At 44.3% G+C, this 17,643-nt stretch overlaps 1 protein-coding gene across 1 annotated transcript in view; it reads left to right on the top strand.

The window, feature by feature from the left end:
• The window catches only part of BLVRA (biliverdin reductase A), a 49,655-nt gene that overhangs the window by 10,992 nt on the left and 21,020 nt on the right, over positions 1 to 17,643 (top strand). Inside the window, exons 2-5 of the mRNA XM_089657841.1 lie at positions 5,184 to 5,311; positions 6,563 to 6,682; positions 13,970 to 14,067; positions 14,383 to 14,490. Of these exons, the coding sequence (XP_089513967.1) occupies positions 5,193 to 5,311; positions 6,563 to 6,682; positions 13,970 to 14,067; positions 14,383 to 14,490 (445 nt within the window). The 5' untranslated portion in view covers positions 5,184 to 5,192. The remainder of the gene's footprint in view (positions 1 to 5,183; positions 5,312 to 6,562; positions 6,683 to 13,969; positions 14,068 to 14,382; positions 14,491 to 17,643) is intronic.

Raw genomic sequence — 17,643 nt, 5'->3', positions numbered from 1 at the left:
TCAGGTACTTATATAGTTGCGTAAAGTTCCGCAGCACTTTACATATATATTGTACATTCACATCAGTCCCTAACCCTCAAGGGGTGTACAATCTAAGGTCCCTAACTTGTGTGTGTATTATTATTATTATTATTATTATTATTATTATTATTTTATTTATTTTTATACGCTCAGGTGTCATCGAATATAATGGAAATTCCAGGACTGAGCTTTGAAGCTTCAAATTGCTCGGGTGTGAACAGGTCTTTAACCACCTCCCACCCGCCATATAGTCCAATGACGGGCGCAAGGTGGTTCTCTCGTTCTGGGAGGACGTCATATGACATCCTCCCGTTCTCACCGCGCATGCGCGGCTAAGGGAGCGCGCAGCGCGGTGATCGGCGGTGCGCTGTGTCCCTCGGACACAGCGGATCACGGAAAGAGTCGAAGATGTCGGCTCGGTCATGTGATCAGCTGTGTCCAATCACAGCTGATCACATGTAAACACGGAAATGCCGGTTATCAGCATTTCTCTCCTCACGAGCTGTCACTCTGACAGAGGAGAGGAGAGCCAGTAATCGGCTTTCCGCAGAGGGGACATGTACACTGATCATCAGGGCACTGATGATCAGTGTGCCCTGATGATCCGTGTAGCCCCAGCAGTGCGAACTGTCAGTGTCCATCAGTGCCAGCAGTCAGTGCTCATCAGTGCCTCATGCCAGTGCCCATCAATGCCACATATCAGTGCTGCCAGTCAGTGCCGCCTATCAGTTACAGTCAGTGCCGCCTATCAGTGCCATGTATCAGTGCTGCCTTTCAGTGCCCATCAGTGATGCCTGTCAATGCCTATCAGTGCCACCTATCAGTGTCCATCAGTGCAGCCCATCAGTGCCCACCACTGCAGCCTCATTAGCGTATATCAGTGAAGGAGAAAAATCACTTATTTACAAAATTTTATAACAAAAACTAAGAAAAAACATTTTGTTTCCAAAATTTTCAGTGGTTTTTGGTTTGTTTAAGAAAAAATAAAAATTCCCGAGGTGATTAAATACCACCAAAATAAAGCTCTATCTGTCACAAACAAATGATAAAAAAATTCATATGGGTACAGTGTTGCATGACCGCGCAATTCTCGTTCAAAGTGTGACAGCACTGAAAGCTGGAAATTGGCCTGGGCAGGAAGGGGTTAGAAGTGCCCGGTAGGCAGGAAGGGGTTAGAAGTGCCCGGTAGGCAGGAAGGGGGTAGAAGTGCCCGGTAGGCAGGAAGGGGGTAGAAGTGCCCGGTAGGCAGGAAGGGGGTAGAAGTGCCCGGTAGGCAGGAAGGGGGTAGAAGTGCCCTGTAGGCAGGAAGGGGGTAGAAGTGCCCTGTAGGCAGGAAGGGGGTAGAAGTGCCCTGTAGGCAGGAAGGGGGTAGAAGTGCCCTGTAGGCAGGAAGGGGGTAGAAGTGCCCTGTAGGCGAGGGGTTAAAGTAGAAATGACTAAAATGAAAGCAAACCTTCAGATGCTTATCAGTAAGCTAAATTCTTCTGGGGTAGCCCTTTGAAATGGTTTAAGGCGGGGGAGTCAAACTTTACTTCATTGCATCAGCATTGTCTTTGCCTTCAAAGGACCAGTTGTGTCTGTAATATGTATGTACAGAGAGCAGAGGTCAGGGGTACAACAAATTTCTCTTTCTACTTGCAGAGAACCCCCTTCCCTTCAATGAGAAAGCAACCGGGTATAGTATCAATATACTATAGTATATTAACCACTTGCCCTCCAGAGGATTTACCCCTCTTAATGACCACGCCTCTTTTTGCTACTCGGCGCTGCAGTAATTCAACTGATAATTGCGCGGTCATGCAATGCTGCACCCAAACTAAATTTACGTTCTTTTTTTCACACAAATAGAGCTTTCTTTCGGTGGTATTTGATCACCTGTGCGCTTTTTATTTTTCACGCTATAAACAAAAAAAGACCAAAAATTTTGAAGAAAAACAATATTTTTTACTTTCAGCTATAAAAAATATATAGTAAACTCAAAGTTGGTTATAAATTTAGGCCAAAATGTATTCTGCTCCATGTTTTTGGTAAAAAAAATCCCAATAAGTGTATATTGATTGCTTTGTGTGGAAGTTATAGCGTCTACAAACTATGGTATAAATACTGCAATTTATGCCATCTTTTTGCTATACAGCGCTGCGCTAGTTTAACGGACAATTGCGCGGTCATGCAATACGATACATAAATGAAATTTACATCCTTTTTTTCACACAAATAGAGCTTTCTTTCAGTGATATTTGATCGCCTGTGCGTTTTTTATATTTTTTTCGCTATTAAAAAAAAAAAAAAAAGCTGACAATTTTGAGAAAAAAAAACAATATTTTGGACTTTTTGCTATAAAACATGTCCATTAAAAAAATTTAAAAATCAAACTTAGTCATACATTTCGACCAAAATGCATTCTGCGACATGTCTTTGCTAAAAAAAAAACACCCCAATACGTGTAAATTAATTGGTTTACGTGAAAGTTATAGCGTTTACAAATGGCGGGAAAGAGACTGGGATTTTTAGTTTTTTTTGTATACTAATAAATGGTGGCGATCAGCGAATTATGGCAGGACTGCGGCAGACATTCTGACATTTGGGGGGGAACTGGCTTGGGGTCACTGACATCCCCAGTGACACCAATACAGTGATCAGTGCAAAAAAAACCCACTGACACTGTACTAATGTCACTGGGGAGGAAGGGGGGTTAATTTTTTTATTCACGGAAAGGGTTAACTGTGTGAGGGGAGTGTTTTATTAGGGGGCGGGGGTGTGTGCTGGACGGGGGCAGGCTGATCGGGAGAGATAAACTCTTCTCTCTGGCTCAGCATGTCAGGAGCTGACAGGGAACTGACAGAGCAGAGCTACTGCAGCTGTGCTCTCTGTCAGTGATTGCCGCTAATCGGCGGGACACAGCCAGTAACGACCGGCTGTGACCTGGCGACTGACACCCGCGGCCGGGATCGGCGGGACATGTAGGGCGGCGGCGCACCTTGTGCGTGCCCCCTACCTGTTTTGCAAAAGCGCATTTTAAAACATGCTTTTGCCCAGCTGCCGTATTTCTACAGTGGCTGGGCAGCAAGTGGTTCAAATAAACACTGAAGTGCTAAATGCGCCTAGCATTTAGATGCATTTTTGCTGTGTTAGGTGTTTTGACAGAAAAACATCAAATGCGATACTTCTGCATTTTACTGCCTCTTGAACTCTGCTGCTCCTAAACTCTGATAAAAGCCTATGAGTACAGGAACACATAGATTTATTAAATTTAATTCAGGAGCTTTAGCAAAAAAAAATGCCAAAAGCTCCTAAACGTGCGTGTAGGAGCAGCAGTGTGCATGAAGTCCTAGGCCTCATGTACACTGCTGCTCCTAAATGTGAGTTTTTGGGGATCTTTTACCAAAGCCCCCTAAACTCAACTCAATAAAAGCCTATGGGGTTGATTTACTAAAAGCAAATGGACTTTGCAGTTGCGCTCCGCAAGAGCAGTTGCTCCAGAGCTTAATAAATGAGCAGCTCTGTTGACTTCCATCATCCAATCACATGCAAGCGAAAAATGCAATATTTTTTATTTTCCTTGCACATGATTGGGTATTCTTTGCAAAGTGAAGCTGTACCTCATTTGCTTTCCATCTGGACTCCTCGGGCTGGTAGAGTGGCATCTGTTTCTTTACGTGACCTGAGCTTTTGAAATGACACTGGGATGCCGGCATTCTCTTTCTGCAGACCTAAAATAAACATTCAAGCGAGCGCTTCTTAAAATAGAAATAAAAGCAGCTTGTATAAGGAAAGAACCTGTAAATCCTTAAAAACATATAGATCAGAAATGCAGCGCTAAAACACATATGAGTATCAATATATCTCACATAAAAATGAAATGCCAAGTGACGAGTGATAATAGATAAATCAGAGCGCTGAGGATGAGCGCAATAAAGTGAAAATAGTGCATCGTCCTAAAGTAGACTAATAACAGTAAGGTAAACGCACATTATAAACGTATAGCGGTCCAAAAGAAACAACTTTTTCTTATAAGTGCCTAAATCATCCAGTGTCGGGGGATAATGGTTGTTTCTCACTGGAGGTGCATTAATAAGGTGCTCGTGACTTCTGTGGATAGGAAAAGTGGTGTGCTTGCACTCACCAGATGCACAATATAATTGCGCATGTATAGGGCACTAGTGGTCTCTTTGGCTTGAATGTATGTCTGCTGATAAAAAGAATGACACTGCTATCTAAAAAAAAGTTTTTCATATATAATAAATACAAAAACAAGAAATATATCATTTACACCTGCACATAAATCCGTCCTACCACTGTTGTCTACTGCACATCATTGTAGCTCAGAAGCAACCTGCACAGGACTGTAAGGTCTGGTCTTTGCGACGTTCTCTCTTTATTCAGGGTGATTGGTCTTGTGTCTGGGTTCGCAAAGGCATTTGCTACACACAAATGTAAATGAGAGTTTTTGTGCTCGGAGTTCAGCTTTAAGCCTGGGTTCACACCGATGCGGTGCAGAATGCACGTTTTCTGTGCAAATTCAACACCGCATCAGAATTGCACCCCGTTCATGTGAACCGGTGCGGGTGTGTATGTTAACACAATGAAATGGTGCGATGTGCAGAATCAGATCGTTGGGTCTGAATACCCATGCAATCTGATTCTAATGCGTACCAAAAAAAGGGTCCTAGACCTTTTTGGTGAGGATGCTGTGTGATTTGAACTCTACAGAATGTATGGCTCAAATTGCACCGCACAGAATTTTGCATATGATTTGCACAGGAATGCGGTGCGGTTCCCGTGCGAATCACATGCGATCTCCCGCACCGCATATATGTGAACCTAGCCAAAAAACTATTTTTATAGATTTTACTTTTCAGTGTAACAAGCTTTCAGGGTGTCAAGTTAAGGGGTTTACAAGGCAGGATCGAGTGCACCTCTGATTTTAAGATCATTCCTAACCAGGGGCGGACTGACAACTCATGGGGCCCCCGGGCAAAAGGGGATCATGGGGCCCCTGTGTTCTTGCCCAAACTCAAAAAAGCCTATGAAAAAGGTACCAGGGGCATCTCATGGGACCCCCTACTGACCCCGGGCCCTCGGGAAGTGCCCGAGTTTCCAAATGGTCAGTCCGCCCCTGTTCCTAACATAACTGATGGAATATTATTTTCTTTTACTTGCAGGAAAATACAATGATTGGCGTGGTGGTAGTAGGCGTTGGCATCGCTGGTTCTGTGAGGATCCGAGATCTTCTTAAGCCATTGCAATCTAGTCCATCAGAAAACCTGAAAATTGTCGGTTTTGTTTCAAGGTCAGTTTTCATTTCAAGTTCTTATACAAAATATGTTTAAGCTTTAGGCCCCATTCACATTTTAAGTAATTTGTAGCTCAAAAACATTCAACAAGCAAAAACCAATTGTTTTTCAATAGCCCTTTTCTGTTGCTTGTAGCGAAATGCCTGTGTCTCTCTTTATCTCTCGTGAGCCATTTGCTCTTGCTGCTGTCAATCACAGTGAAGAGAGAGCAGGGGGTGGGGCCAAGCCATGCTGTGTTTGTCTATGGACACACATAGTGCGGCTCAGGATCAAGGCTGCAGGAGTGCCCCCATAGCAAGTGGCTTGCTATGTGGGGCACCCAGCAGGGGGAAGGAGGCAGGAGCTCCGGCAGGGAAACCAAGAATAGGAGGATCGGGGTTGCTCTGTGGAAAACCATTGCACAGAGCAGGTAAGTATACCATTTCATTTATTTAAAATCAAAAATGTTTCCCTTTTTTTTTTTTTTTTTTTTTTTTTTTTTTTTTTTTTTTTTTTTTTATACATTTTGTTTAAAGTGATTGTAATGTTTTTTTGTGTAGATTTATTTTAGGACTAAAAAAAAAAGAAACTAAGAAATGTTTGCATTTAGAGTATGTCTAAACCCAGCCATTGGGATCTCCATGTAAGGTTTAACATAGTGATGTAATTTCAAACCATATAGATAGAGAAGATATTATAAATCCTTCTAAATCTGCATCATTATCTATTATAACACCTGGTAGTCCTGGTATAAGGTGACGACGCTCTTCCATTTGTGCTCCTTTGCTTTGTCACACTATCACACATGTTCCTGATGGGAACTTCAAGCGACTGTGCCGAAACGAATTGTGCAGGCATGTTCGATCCGTGTTGACAGGCGTGCACTGCGTAGTGATACAAAGTAAGGGCTGGAGTAAGTGCATATAGACAGGAAGAGGATACAAAGAGGCTCAAGGAGCAGTGCTAGCTACAAAAAACAGAAAATGACAAAAATAAATTAATAATCATTTAATTATCAAAAGATTGACAGTGTAAAGAAAGCAATATGTCTCTCAATTTCAATGCTGTCTGTATCCCTGTTGAGGGATTTCTCACACTACCCTTTTGCGGCACCGACCAGAACAGGAAGTAAGGGGAAATGACAAGTTTATTTTTAAAATAAAGGTTTATAAGTCTAGCTTTGTATATGCACCTAGTGTACTTGTGTATTGTAAATCCTTATTTTTGTACACTTTTTTTTTTTTTTTTTTTTAATTTCTTCTCTTCAGGAGAGACCTTGGTGAGCATAATGGTGTGAAGCAAATCTGCCTGGAGGAGGCGCTAAGGAGCAGTGAGGTTGATGCTGCTTTCATTTGCACGGACAATCAAAACCATGAGGAAAGTGTAAGGTAATAATTCTTTGAGGTTTCCATAGACAAGATTATATCATTCCTTTTAGTGTGTGTTTGTTTTTTTTTTCTTCTTTTTCCAATTCTTAATTTAACCAGTTCCAGTCCAAACACTTTTACCCCCTTTCTGTCTAGGCCAATTTTCAGCTTTCAGCGCTATCACACTTTGAATGACAATTGCGCGGTCATGCAACACTGTACCCATATTAATTTTTTAGCATTTTTTTGAGACAGATAAAGCTTTATTTTGGTGGTATTTATTCACCACTGGGATTTTTATTTTTTTTGTGTAAATTAAAAAGTCCAAAAATTTTGAAAAAAAGTGTTTTTCTTATAAAATGTTGCAAATAATATTTCATCATAAATTTATATTTTTAGTAGAAAAAAAAATAACCCAAATTAGTTAATAACCAAAAATTATAATTATTAAACATTTTTTTTTAATTTTTTTTTTATATTTTTTATTTATTTTGTTTTTACATACTGTCACCCTAGCAGTACAGTGTCACCATCGTGACACTGTACTACTTATGGGGGGTGATGAAGATTTTTTTTTTTTTTACACTGATTGCTTTTACACCCATATAGGATATAAAAGCAAACATTTCTCCTTCTCTCTAGCTGCATTCCTGCAGTCATTGAGAACTACTGTGTGAGCTGTGATTGGTCACAGCTTGTCACATGGTACAAGGCTGTTGTGAATAGCCTTGTACTATGTGACCTCTCTGATCATTCACAGATTTCACACATAGTAAGCAATGATGTCACAAGTGACATCTTGCTTACTACTCTGCATGTGATCACTGATTGGCTAATCAGTGATCACATGATCGGGACCTCGTTCAGAGGTCCCGGTCGACGATCGGTGTTCCACAGCGGGCACCGGATCGCGGTGCTGTGCGCTCCCAGGGAGCACGCACAAGCAGGGTGCGGGGAGGCCATTTATGTACAACGGCCGGATGGGAGGTGGTTAAGTTGAGCATACTGAGAACTGCACATGCGTATCAGAGCGTTTACAAATGTTACATGTTTAAATCAGAAGGAGTCTTTATTCTACTATCAATTTTCTACCTATCTTTTAGTGATGAAATACAGAGGGTAACACTAAAATTTCCTTTGAAAATGCTAGATGCCTGGCTGCTCTGGTTTCTATACTTTGAAACATGTACTTGGAACAAATAACTGATTTTTCAGATCTGCATAAGCCGGAACTACTAATCTCCATACTTATCATATTTAAAACCAAAAAAACCTGCGCTAGGAGTAAAACTATATAAACCCCTATCAAATAAATAATTACTGGTGCTGCTGCTCAAGTGCAAACGACCGACTAATAAGTTCACATTGTAACACAGCTCAACAGGAACAGTACAAGTAGTGACCATTCTGTTTTTTAATATTCATATTTATTTCATTGTTTTTCTATTGTATACACAATCCTGAACTATTATTCATTTATTCATTGTTTATTTTATTACAGTCTGTATACAGATAGGGAGGATTATTTACTTTGGATAACATAATTTATATATTTATGTTATTGACATCTGGTGGATTGAATCTTTTAAACTGTATGGCAGATTTTGATTATCCCTTCCATATAGCACATTAGTGTTTTTTCTTTCATATAAAAGGTCTGGTGTTCTAGTTGTCAGCAGTGATACTCCTTTCCTGGCTGACTCTGCCAGGGCCCATCTGATTGGTCCCTGCCGGCCAGGCTGATAGCTTTAAAAAAAAAAAAAAATCCCTTCCTTTCCTATGGTGGGTCAGCTTGACAGCCTTGGAAATGCGTTTGGGAAAACTGCTAGGAATGTATGATATATTGGTTCAGTTGACAGGAATTTCACAAGGACACAAATTTTGGCACAAAAGTTTTTGTGTTTTTTTTTATTTTTCTGTACTAGTACACTGTGTTATATATTATGTTTGTTTTGAGCTTCGACATCCTTAAGGGCTTGTTTACATTTTGCTTTGACTTTAACACACATTAACCGCCTCCCACCCGCCATATATGGTAATGACGGGCGCAAGGCGGTTCTCTCGTTCTGGGAGGACGATTGGTGGTACGCTGTGTCCCTCGGACACAGTGGATCACCAATCAACGGAAAGAGTCGAAGATGTCGGCTCGGTCATGTGATCAGCTGTGTCCAATCACAGCTGATCACATATAAACAGGGAAATGCCGGTTATCAGTATTTCTCTCCTGACGAGCTGTCACACTGACAGAGGAGAGGAGAGCCGGTAATCGGCTTTACTCAGAGTGGACATGTGACTGATGATCTGTGTAGCCCCAGCAGTGCCACCTGTTAGTGCTCATCAGTGCCAGCTGTCAGTGCCCCTCAGTGCCACATCAATGCCACATATCAGTGCCCATCTGAGCTGCCTATCAGTGCCGCCTATCAGTGCCATATATGAGTGCTGCCTTTCAGTGCCCATCAGTGATGCCTGTCAATGCCCATCATTGCCACCTACCAGTACCTCCTCATCAGTGCAGCCTATCAGTGCCCATCACTGCAGCCTCATTAGCGCACATCAGTGAAGGAAAAAAAATCACTTATTTACAAAATTTTATAACAAAAACTAAAAAAATGTTTTTTTCAAAATTTTCAGTAGTTTTTGGTTTGTTTAGCAAAAAATAAAAATCCCCGAGGTGATTAAATACCACCAAAAGAAAGCTCTATCTGTCTCAAAAAAATGATAAAAATTTCATATGGGTACAATGTTGCATGACCGCGCAATTGTCATTCAAAGTGTGACAGCGCTGAAAGCTGAAAATTGGCCTCGACAGGAAGGCGGTATAAGTGCCCTGTAGGCGAGGGGTTAAAGCACCTACTACTTCAACATGCTTTTTTTGATGCCAGTAGTTCCTGTAGAACCCCAGCTCAGTAGATGCCCCAGCTCACTAGTTAACCCGCTCAGCAGATCCCCCAGCTTATTGGTTCGCCCGCCCGGCAGATTCCCAGCTCATGGGTTCGCCCGCCCGGCAGATTCCCAGCTCATGGGTTCGCCCGCCCGGCAGATTCCCAGCTCATGGGTTCGCCCGCCCGGCAGATTCCCAGCTCATGGGTTCGCCCGCCCGGCAGATTCCCAGCTCATGGGTTCGCCCGCCCGGCAGATTCCCAGCTCATGGGTTCGCCCGCCCGGCAGATTCCCAGCTCATGGGTTCGCCCGCCCGGCAGATTCCCAGCTCATGGGTTCGCCCGCCCGGCAGATTCCCAGCTCATGGGTTCGCCCGCCCGGCAGATTCCCAGCTCATGGGTTCGCCCGCCCGGCAGATTCCCAGCTCATGGGTTCGCCCGCCCGGCAGATTCCCAGCTCATGGGTTCGCCCGCCCGGCAGATTCCCAGCTCATGGGTTCGCCCGCCCGGCAGATTCCCAGCTCATGGGTTCGCCCGCCCGGCAGATTCCCAGCTCATGGGTTCGCCCGCCCGGCAGATTCCCAGCTCATGGGTTCGCCCGCTCAGAAGATTCCCCCTCCCCCCTCCCCCCCAGCTCATTAGTTCACCCGCTCAGAAGATTCCCCCTCCCCCCTCCCCCCCAGCTCATTAGTTCACCCGCTCAGAAGATTCCCCCTCCCCCAGCTCATTAGTTCACCCACTCAGCTGACCCCCCCCCCCCCCCTCTCTCTCTAGTCTCTGCTCACCTCCCATTATATTGCTCCCATGCTGCACACTACATGTGACATCTACTAGTGTCTCATGGGCCAGTCCCCCAGCTCTGCTGATCCTTTCCGCTCAGCCCTCTCTCTCTGGTCCTCACTCATGGGCCAGTCCCCCGGTGTCTCATGGGCCAGTCCCCCAGCTCTGCTGATCCTTTCCGCTCAGTCCTCTCTCTCTGGTCCTCACTCGTGGGCCAGTCCCCCAGCTCTTCTGATCCTTTCCGCTCAGCCCTCTTTCTCTGGTCCTCACTCATGGGCCAGTCCCCCGGTGTCTCATGGGCCAGTCCCCCAGCTCTGCTGATCCTTTCCACTCAGTCCTCTCTCTCTGGTCCTCACTCATGGGCCAGTCCCCCGGTGTCTCATGGGCCAGTCCCCCAGCTCTGCTGATCCTTTCCGCTCAGTCCTCTCTCTCTGGTCCTCACTCATGGGCCAGTCCCCCAGTGTCTCATGGGCCAGTCCCCCAGCTCTGCTGATCCTTTCCGCTCAGTCCTCTCTCTCTGGTCCTCACTCATGGGCCAGTCCCCCGGTGTCTCATGGGCCAGTCCCCCAGCTCTGCTGATCCTTTCCGCTCAGCCCTCTCTCTCTGGTCCTCACTCATGGGCCAGTCCCCCGGTGTCTCATGGGCCAGTCCCCCAGCTCTGCTGATCCTTTCCGCTCAGTCCTCTCTCTCTGGTCCTCACTCATGGGCCAGTCCCCCGGTGTCTCATGGGCCAGTCCCCCAGCTCTGCTGATCCTTTCCGCTCAGCCCTCTCTCTCTGGTCCTCACTCATGGGCCAGTCCCCCGGTGTCTCATGGGCCAGTCCCCCAGCTCTGCTGATCCTTTCCGCTCAGCCCTCTCTCTCTGGTCCTCACTCATGGGCCAGTCCCCCGGTGTCTCATGGGCCAGTCCCCCAGCTCTGCTGATCCTTTCCGCTCAGCCCTCTCTCTCTGGTCCTCACTCATGGGCCAGTCCCCTGGTGTCTCATGGGCCAGTCCCCCAGCTCTGCTGATCCTTTCCGCTCAGTCCTCTCTCTCTGGTCCTCACTCATGGGCCACTCCCCCGGTGTCTCATGGGCCAGTCCCCCAGCTCTGCTGATCCTTTCCGCTCAGTCCTCTCTCTCTGGTCCTCACTCATGGGCCAGTCCCCCGGTGTCTCATGGGCCAGTCCCCCAGCTCTGCTGATCCTTTCCGCTCAGTCCTCTTTCTCTGGTCCTCACTCACTTTTGCTATAGTATTCCCATGTTGCACAGCACATGCTGTCTGCTGGTTTCTTTGCTTCAGTCCTAAACCCACTCACCATCCTGCTGCTCCATGCTGCACACCAGATGTGACGTCTGCACCAAACACTTCCAGAATACATACACATGAACCAGAAGTGACTGCCGATGATGTATTTCTGGTTTTCTTGCTGGTTTCCTAGTGTATTCTGATATATCATTCCTGGAATACCTCCAAAACAAAGCAAAGCTAATGGAATAACGGCACCTCAATAGCTGCAGGTGCTGTTGTCATAGACTTCTTTGAAGCACCAAGAAAGCATCATGTGGTATAGCAAAGCAAACACGACAGTGTGAACAACAATGTAAGGTAACATATTTATTTAGTACGAGGTGCTTTGACTGGCATTTAGAGTGCTTAAAAAAGCGTGTCTAATGCCACATATTGAAGAGTGTAAACGAGGCCTTAACAATGGGAAACAAATCATATTACGCAGATAACTAATGATGCCAAACTCCTGATACAGGTAATGTGTGACATATGGACTGATATGAACTGTTATATCCGACTGTCCAAGTAACTTTGGGAGCTGTAAGATTCAAGGTCTGGGCTGTCATACGTTTACTAGTGAATCTCAACATCTGATACATACTTGTTCAAAGTCCGTAACTCACTGAGCAGTAAAGGAAGAATAAGGATGACAGCCCTGGAGCGTTTATCTTTAGGTACAAGGTAGCAGTGGCAGCACTCACGCTTCTTTACAGAAGATTTATTGTAAGATCTATACAATACATAGGTAAACTCAGAACACGATATGTGAAAATTAATCATTGTTCTATTTAAATGGTGCAATGCTCACTTTCCGTCTGTTTTCACCTGTAGTGTTTATTTTCCACCACTAGATGTCCTCAATCCTCTAGGTTGAATGACACTGGAAGACTGAGGACATCCTGTGAGTGCAGGACATCACAACAGCATACAATGATGCCAAGAACAGTGCAGAAGCAAAGTACAGGTGAAACTCGAAAAATTTGAATATCGTGCAAAAGTTCATTTATTTCAGTAATGCAACTTAAAAGTTGAAACTAATATATGAGACTCATTACATGCAAAGCAAGATAGTTCAAGCCGTGATTTGTCATCATTGTGATGATTATGGCTTACAGCTCATGAAAACCCCAAATCCACAATCTCAGAAAATTTGAATATTGTTAAAAGGTGGAATATTCTCGGCTCAAAGTGTCCCACTCTAATCAGATAATTAAGCCATAACACCTGCAAAGGGTTCCTGAGCCTTTAAATGGTCTCTCAGTCTGGTTCAGTAGGAATCACAATCATGGGAAAGACTGCTGACCTGACACCATCACTGACACCCTCCATAAGGAGGGAAAGCCTCAAAAGGTAATTGCAAAAGAAGTTGGACGTTCCCAAAGTGCTGTATCAAAGCACATTAATAGAAAGTTATCTGGAAGGGAAAAGTGTGGAAGAAAAAGGTGCACAAGCAGCAGGGATGACCGCAGCCTGGAGAGGATTGTCAGGAAAAGGCCATTCAAAAGTGTTGGGGACTTTCACAAGGAGTGGACTGAGGCTGGAGTCCGTGCATCAAGAGCCACCACACACAGACGAATCCTGGATATGGGCTTCAAATTTCGTATTCCTCTTGTCAAGCCGATCCTGAACAACAAACAATGTCAGAAGCGTCTTACCTGGGCTAAAGAAAAACAGACCTGGTCTGTTGCTCAGTCGCCTGACCTGAACCCCATAGAGAATCTATGGGGCATTGCCAAGAGAAAGATGAGAGACATGAGACCGAACAATGCAGAATAGCTGAAGGCCGCTATTGAAGCATCCTGGTCTTCCATAACACCTCAGCAGTGCCACAGGCTGATAGCTTCCATGCCACACCGCATTGAGGCAGTAATTGCTGCAAAAGGGGCCCAAACCAAGTACTGAGTACATATGCATGCTTCTACTTTTTCAGAGGTCCGATATTGTTCTATGTACAATCCGTGTTTTATTGATTGCATGGAATATTCACATTTTCTGATTGTGGATTTGGGGTTTTCATGAGCTGTAAGCCATAATCATCACAATGATGACAAATCACGGCTTGAACTATCTTGCTTTGCATGGAATGAGTCTCATATATTAGTTTCACCTTTTAAGTTGCTGCACTGAAATAAATGAACTTTTGCATGATATTCTAATTTTTCGAGTTTCACCTGTATACAGTCGTGTGGGCCTCCCGAGTGGAGGGGGAAAGATTAGGGCCTGCAAGGAGGGATCCTGGAGCTGAGTTTAAATTATGATATTGGATATGATTTCTTTAGTTAGGCAAGCATTTGTAGTAAATAATACATAGTACATGACCTAGCAGTTAAAATACAAGATAATTTTTAGCATGTTTTTAATTCCTTTTCTTTCTCCAATAGGCGCTTCCTTGAAGCAGGCAAACATGTTCTTGTTGAGTACCCAATGGTTCTCTCTGCGCATGCTGCACATGAATTGTGGCAAATGGCAGAAGAAAAAGGTGAGGCGATGCAATACTGTAATTCATGAAATTTGACATAAGAAAGTGGCTAATAATTGTTTTATAATAAACTCCAGCAGGGGCGGACTGACCATATGGAAACTCGGGCACTGCCCGAGGGCCCGGGGTCAGTAGAGGGCCCCATGAGATGCCCCTGGTACCTTTTTTTTTCATAGGCTTTTTTGAGTTTGGTCAAGGACACAGGGGCCCCATGATCCCCTATGGGCAATAGGGGGCCCCATGAGTTGTCAGTCCACCCCTGATTTCCAGTGTTTGCATGCAGGTAAATTTTCTACATTCTTCCTTCTCTTGCAGGTAAAGTCTTACATGTTGAACACATTGAGCTCCTTACAGAGGAATACAGGGCACTGAAAAAAGAAGTGGATGGGAGGACACTTGAGAAAGGAGTCCTCCATTTCACAGGCAAGGCCTAATTCTTGTATTCTGTGTTCAGTTTCTTAGTAGATAAGTAGGTATTGTAGTATTGTATAACACTTCTCATCCAAGGCTTACATTTATGAAGGTGCCTTTTAACCACTTGCCAACTGTGCTATAGACGAATGACGGCTACAGCGAGGTTGTCCAGTTCTGGGAGGGCGTCATATGACGTCTTACCAGAACGCGCCCTCCCGCACGCCCCTGACGATCTCCGTGATCGATGTGTCTTACGGACACAGCTGATCATGTGATGTGGTAAAAGGCCAATCACAGCGGCCTTTTACCGCGTGATCAGTCGTGTCCAATGACACAGCAGATCACCGGTAAATGCAGATGCCGGTTATCGGCTGAACTTTCCTCACACTGTCACAGTGTTAGGAAAAAACTGCCAATAACAGGCAATTGTCAGAGGACGGATCTACACCGATCATGGCACTGATGAGCAGTGTCGCCCACCTGTGCCCATCATTCTTGCATATCAGTGCAGCATCATCAGTGCTGCCTATCAGTACCCATCATTGTTGCACATTAGTGCAGCATCATCAGTGCTAGCTCATCAGTGCCTATCCGTGCCACCTCATCAGTGCTGCCTATTAGTGCAGCCTCATCAACACACATCAGTAAAGGAGAAAAATTACCTGTTTTGAAAAATGTTATAATTGAAATAAAAAAAAAAAAAGTTTTCCTTTGTTTCTAATTTTTTACTATTTTTTTTTTTAAAACACCCAGTGGTGAGTAAATACCACCAAAAGAAAGCTCTACATGTGTGAGACAAATAACAATTTCATATAGGTACAGTGTTGCATGACTGAGCAATTGTCATTTAAAGTGTGACAGCGCTGAAAGCTGAAAATTGGCCTGGCAGGAAGGGGGTAGAGGTGCCCGGTGGGCAGGAAGGGGGTAGAGGTGCCTGGTAGGCACGTGGTTAAAGCATTAGATGTCCATTGCACCGTATTGATTTCCACAAATTATATTTAGGATCTTCCAATAAGATCCATTCCAATGTATACTTTCTATGTACCTTTGCTAAAGCTGACTATGTGATATTCAAATATTGTCTGAATATAAGAGGTGTGGGTATTCTTCCCTGAATCTTGGTGTTCTTGTTTTTTTCTTCTAGATTTGTGCAGTAATTCAGAGTGAAACCTTTGTGCAGGAGTTTCTTGTAATCAAGACCTGTCTGTGCTGCTCTCTCCCCTTTTGTAGGTTGACTGGTCTTGTCTCTGCCCCCTGCTGTAGTTTTCTGCAGGCAGCTTGTAGTGGGTGGGGCCCATTCGCTTTAAAGCCGAACATGTGTGAAAGTAATAATGCCTCTTTTTTGCAGTTGGGCTGCACCCTCATTGCAAGGGTTAAATACTCGTTAAGATCTAGGGGAACAAGAAGAGTAGTTTATATACCAGATTCTCTGCTCCCACAGGCTGCCTCAATGTTGTAAAATTGGGCCCTGCAGTTCCTTCTCTCCTGTGCCTCAGTGGTCACAAGTCCTCTGACATCATCAAGTCCGTTGATGGGTTCAGAACCCTGAATTTGATGCAAGGACATTGAGAAACAGTCCACCGCTGGAGCACAGGGAAGCACCAGCTGCTGCAGGAATGGAGGATCAAGTAAGTAAAACCACTTTTCCCATCGCCTAAACCTAAATGAGCATTTCTGTCCTCTCTGGAGTTGGGCTGTAACGTGGAACAATATTCATTTCAGCTCCAGCTATGTGGCATCCACGAGCTCCCTGCCCGGCCACTGATATATTCAAGCAGCCAGCTTCGGGGTCTCAATCTCCAGCCGGTGTCATTGGCCGGGCAGGGATGATGTCACTCCCCCCACATGCGCGGAAGTTCACTCCCATTTGGCATTGACAAAATTTGTACAGTAAGCTGTGTGTGCGTTGCTCAGTGTACGAGGCGAACAGGCAGGTAAGTAGTTTTGATGCAGAAGAGTCGAAGCATCTCACAATGCGTTAAATCCGCCTTCCAGTCCGGACACTATATATTCAAAGCTGGGATTTTTGTTTTTTTTGCTATGTAAATGAAAATGTCCAAAAATTTTGAAAAAAAGGGTTATTCTTATAAAATTTTGCAAATAAATAATATTTCATCATAAATCTTGGCCAAAATTTATTCCGTTACCTTTTTAGTAAAAAAAAATAAGCCAAATTAGTTTATAACCAAAAATGATCATTTTTAAACATTTTTACATACTGTCACCCTAGCAGTACAGTGCCACCATGGTGACACTGTACTACTTTTGGGGGGTGATGAAGATTTTTTTATTTTTTAACACTGATTGCTTTTACACCCATATAGGATGTAAAAGCAAGCATTTCTCTTTCTCTCTGTCTGCATTCTTGCAGCCATTGAGAACTACTGAGTGAGCTGTGATTGGTCACAGCTTGTCACATGGTACAAGGCTGTTGTGAATAGCCTTGATTCATGTGACCTCTGTGATCATTCACAGATTTCACACGTAGTAAGCAATGATGTCACAAGTGACATCTTGCTTACTACTTTGCATGTGATCACTGATTGGCCAATCAGTGATCACATGATCGGGACCTCCTACAGAGGTCCCGTCTGATCGGTGTTTCACTGTGTCCGGAGGACACAGCGGGCACCGGATCGCGGTGCTGCGCGCTCCCAGGGAGCGCGCACAAGCAGGGTGCGGGGAGGCCGTTTATAAATGGCCACCCGACCCTGCAGTGCCACCGTCCGGCCATTTATATGCAACAGCCGGTCGGGAAGTGGTTAAAAAGCTAAAGTTCCACTTTAAATTCACCAGGCATTGAAGCAGAACTAAAGTGTGTTTTTGTTTTTTTTTTTTTTGTTTTGTTTTTTTAATGCGAACACTAAAATTTAAAAAATTCATGCTTTGTTACTTATTGCATTATCCATATTTCATGTTTTTCATATACCATCTTGTAAACTCAATAAATAACCAGAGTGTGCAAATTTTGAATAGTCAGGTCATACAAGATAGGTAACATTAATGGAAGCTCATGGCCATTAAATCAAGTCCATAAGCTGGAAGTCCTGTAGGAAATGGAAGGCACTGACTGCAACTCTCCTCCACAAAGCAAGATCTGGGTACCCTTTCTGAGCAAATAAAACAAAGTGACATAAGTGCCACTATCTCGGTTTACTAATT

Source organism: Staurois parvus, unplaced genomic scaffold (genome assembly GCF_062004578.1).
Source record: "Staurois parvus isolate SC_StPar_1 unplaced genomic scaffold, SC_StPar_1.0 ptg001034l, whole genome shotgun sequence".
NCBI lineage: Eukaryota > Metazoa > Chordata > Amphibia > Anura > Ranidae > Staurois > Staurois parvus.
Note: the sequence above shows the minus strand (reverse complement) of the source record. Positions and strands in the feature narration are given on the sequence as shown.